This window comes from Rhipicephalus microplus, chromosome X (assembly GCF_043290135.1).
Source record: "Rhipicephalus microplus isolate Deutch F79 chromosome X, USDA_Rmic, whole genome shotgun sequence".
Classification (NCBI taxonomy): domain Eukaryota; kingdom Metazoa; phylum Arthropoda; class Arachnida; order Ixodida; family Ixodidae; genus Rhipicephalus; species Rhipicephalus microplus.
This window is the reverse complement of record NC_134710.1, coordinates 372,273,834-372,278,172: the sequence shown is the minus strand read 5'-3', so window position 1 is coordinate 372,278,172 and position 4,339 is coordinate 372,273,834. Positions and strand designations below refer to the sequence as shown.

The window sequence follows — 4,339 nt, the reverse complement described above, 5'->3', positions numbered from 1 at the left end:
CCGCGCCGCAGCTTCATCTGAGTCTGTGCGCCATAAAGTTTCTCAGTATGATGTGCGGATTACAGTTGTTGGACGTACTGCATTTTCTAGATTGCAATGCGAAGCGTGGTGTTGTCAAAAATGAAAGTGTTCTTGCTGCCGAGTTTTGCTTGTCGCGATGGACAAGGTCGACGATGAAATAAATGCTTTCGCACAGTTCACGTGTGACTGACCGGACGCCCTTGCATGAAACCCCAGTGCGTCGGCGAAGTGTTCATACGGTGGATGGAACCAACTTTATTGTTATGTTCTTACGAAGCCTGTGATCTACGAAGGCCAGAGCTACTGCATTGCCGTCTGTTTTGTCTAGTGCGAACACGTACGGCCCTTCTCATCCGTTGCTACGTGAATGCTCCCGTGCTCTCTCAGGCCGCGAATGTTATTGAGCAAGGCAGACAAGCTGTTTTGTATTTAGGAGGGCTAACGCCGTGGGCACTTGCCCTTGGGCATTGTTTATCAAGTGCTGATTGCCTAGAACATTGCGGTGACACGTCAGTAATTTTAAAGAAAGTGGCCTGCCGGTTACCTCGTCAGGTGATGGTACACTGAGCGACATAAAAAAAGTTGCCCGAGACTACGTTGCAGTGCACCTTTCTCTCATCAAAACTTCGATAAACCGTGGAAATCAACATTCCTGACACCTGTGCCAAAGAAACCAATGAAGCCAGCTGCATTGGACTTTTTTGTGTCTTTTTGCGTTTCGTCGATTAAGAGCACTAATTCGCAAAACACTTTATAATAACAAATATAGTCAATCCTGCAAGAGTCATCGAACATCCAATATTAAAGGGCCTGTGGACGGGACCACCACCAGCAGCAAACCGGGCTGATGAGGAGGCGCAAATGTTAAAACAATACATGCGTGAACAAAAAAAGAAAAAGTATCGATAACTGCAATAAAACTTGAACCACCGACCTCACCATTTGATGTGTTGCTTTAACCAACTACGCCACAGCTGCTTTTTTTTTTTTTCTTTATTGCCTGCTTCGCAAACAGTACAAATCAATATAAGAATACAGTGCAGTGTCACGTGTAAAAGTGCTGTCACATCTTCCAGCACGTGGGGGTTAAAAAGGCAGACGCTTTATGCCCACCAACTTATCTAAACATGGCAACCACTCTGGCTTATCTTGTGCCTCGTATGCAGTCATCAAATACTGTACACTTTCTATGAAGTACTCTCGAGCGGGCCGGGGATTCACGTCTACGTTTCGCACTGCCATCCGTGTTCGCCACACACTGTGAAGAACCAGTACCATGAACATATCGTAGGGCACACCGCCTACATTTATGACTGGCAAAAAACGGATGCCATACTGTGTAACTGGCAGGTCTTTCTTCAGGGTCCTTTGAAGGATGTCCCAGAGAAAGACTGCATCGGTACAGTCTAGAAAGATGTGGTCAACTGTCTCGAGTTTTCTGCAGATAATGCAATCAACTGACGGGACGAATATTCCTTTTTCTCGGAGCCATGGATTGGTAGGGAGTGTGCCGCTGTGAAGTTTGAAAAAGAATGTCTTCATTGATGGTCTAATTGGCATCTTCTTCACTCTTTTCAAGACGTCATCCCCGGGCCCATTAGGGTACAATGTTCTATACAGAGGCTCTGGCAACATGGTTTCTACAAGGTCCTTGTACAGTCTCTTTCGCGAAACCCTAGAGAGATACTCCATCGAAAATCGCACTCTCAATATTTCCACAGCAGCAATCACTTCTTTCATGTACCCCTTAGGTCTTTTTGTCACCCCATTGACAGTGGTTACAATGAAATCAGGCAAAAAATGGGACAGCCGCACATGTATCAACGTTCTCAAAAAACGATCATCTTGATCTCGTAAAAAAACAAACCTAGATACTATCTGTCTCAGGAACAAGTGTACAAGACCAAGCCCCCCACTTTTCACAGAACGGAACAGATTCGTTCGGCTTGTCCTTTCCCACGTGGACGCCCAGATAAACACTGCGATCACTCTGTGTAGCTTTTGTACAGCAACACGTGACATGAATAGCACTTGTAAAACATACCATACTCGTGAAATAAGAAATATGTTGCTCACTGTTGACCTCGTAAACATTGAGAAATCGCGCCCACCCCACGTTTTTGTCTTGTCTCTTAGTTGTTCTGTCTCTTGTTTCCAATATTCTGTTGTGTCTCTGTAGTGTTGGAGCGGTACCCCTAAGTACTTGTCAGGTATAACCTTCCATGTAATGCTTTCAAATATTGATGGTGTGTTCTGCCAATTTCCGTGCCATATTCCAAGACATTTACTCCAGTTGACTCTACTATCAGTGCAATCACAGAAGAATTTCACGTCGTTTAGTGCTTCTCTAATACTCTCCCGATCTTCGCAGAACACAGCAATATCATCGGCGTAACTAAGTATTTTGACCTCTGCAAACATCAAATGAAACCCCCGCACCTGATCATTCTGTATCACTTTCTGGCATAGAGGTTCTAAATAGATAGCAAAAAGCAGTGCTGATGCAGGGCATCCTTGTTTTACACTCGATAAGACTTGTATATTATCACTAAGCTGTTTGTTTATTACAATTTTTGTAGTGCATCCCGTGTACGCCATTCGGACCCCTTCCAACACCACAGACCCTATATTGACATAGTCAAGAATGCTGAAAAGTATGTCATGGTTCACGCGGTCAAATGCCTTCTCGAGATCGATTTGTAGCATAGCTACTTTACCGTCAAACTCATCGCAACATTCTAACATATTTCGGGCTATATGAATGTTCGTCATAATTGTTCTGCCTTTTATGCCACAAGTCTGATGTGGTCCGACTATTTTTTTAATCACTGTTTGAATTCGCCTGGCCAAAACACCCATGAATATTTTGTAGTCAACATTCGCTAGGGTTATGGGTCTGTAGGATGTGACGGACAGCTGTTTCCTGGGATCTTCAGTTTTTGGGATTAACACGATGTGTGTTCTCCGAAAAGATATTGGCAACTCTTTCCTCTCGTATGCCTCATCGAACACATTCCACAAAGCTTCTGCCACAAGATTTTTAAATTTCTTATAGAATGCTACACCTAGTCCATCTGGACCAGGTGTTTTACCGTTTTTCATTTTTTCAATGGTGATTTCGATTTCTCTGACCGAGATGGGTGCTTCTAATCTCGCTTTTACGTCATCCTCAAGCTTCGGCATAAGTGACAAGAAACGCCGACTATACGTACTCGTGTCCGCTCTGACGCCTCCCAACAGTTCTTGGAAATATTCCACAAACGCGCGCTCAATCTCGGTTTTATCTGTGGTGACTTCATTTTTGTGTTCTATCGCCCTTATCTCGTTTCTTGTCGCGTAGCTCTTTTCATCTGTGACGGCACGTTTTGTGGGAACCTCGCCACACCATAATCTTTCTGCGCGTGCGCGTACCACCGCTCCTCTGTACCTTTCCGTATCTACGGCTTCTAATTCTTGCTTCACTCTTCTTATTTCTTTACTGCGCTCTCCTGGTTGCGCGCATTCCTGACATAGCAAAAAATCAAGCTCACATTGCAGTTGTCTTTCTTTTTTCAGGTTAGTGCGTTTTATTGAAACTGATCTTCCAATTGCTTCTATTTTTACTTTTTCCTTGAAGCACTCCCATGTGTAAATTGAACTACTTGCGTCACCTTTCGCCACTTCTTTTAATTCCTTTTCAGCATTTTCTACAAACTTCTCATCCTCGAGTAGCTTTTCATTTAACTTCCAGAGTCCCCAATTGAATTTGGGCTTTTCTTTTTTATTAATGGTGAACATTACTAGACTATGGTCACTAAATGAAACATTCTTCACTGCGTAGCCCTGGCACATAGGAAGCAGGGACGTAGACACGTATGCTCTGTCAAGTCTAGCTTTACTGTTGAGCTGGTAATGCGTATAGTGAGTACCCTGCGCCAGTACATATCCCACGTCATCCAAGTTCCGCTCACGCGTCATTGAATCCAATACCAAAGCACTAGAGTCACGTACAAAGTTTTTACATGCCCTGTCTTCGGCATTACACACACAGTTGAAATCGCCTAGAAGTATAACTGCCTTCTCGCATGATAGATACGTATCAAGACTTTCGAAGAATATTTTCCTATCTTGTTGTCTATTTGGCGCATATACGCACACAACGCGCCAACTAATGCCGGAAAGAAGAAAATCACATGCAATTAATCGCCCTTCATTATCACTGTGTACACTTTTTTCGACAATGCCAATTGTGTTCCTTATAAAGAGAAGACATCCGCCTGAAGTACCTACAGAATGACTCACGCATATATTGTATCTGGAGCGGAAGTTCAAAAATATG

General features: G+C 43.6%; 1 protein-coding gene across 1 annotated transcript; it reads right to left on the bottom strand.

Moving 5' to 3' along the window:
* Positions 1–996: 996 nt before the first annotated feature.
* Positions 997–2,305, bottom strand: LOC142777306 (uncharacterized). Its single transcript, XM_075881612.1, has one exon. It carries the CDS (start codon positions 2,113–2,115, stop codon positions 1,108–1,110), a length of 1,008 nt encoding a protein of 335 aa, XP_075737727.1. The 5' UTR covers positions 2,116–2,305; the 3' UTR covers positions 997–1,107.
* Between the last annotated feature and the right edge of the window lie 2,034 nt (positions 2,306–4,339).

Bases quoted from the DNA above. Each gene is read 5' to 3' on its own strand.
- LOC142777306 (XM_075881612.1), bottom strand. From the start codon at position 2,115: ATGTTTACGAGGTCAACAGTGAGCAACATATTTCTTATTTCACGAGTA.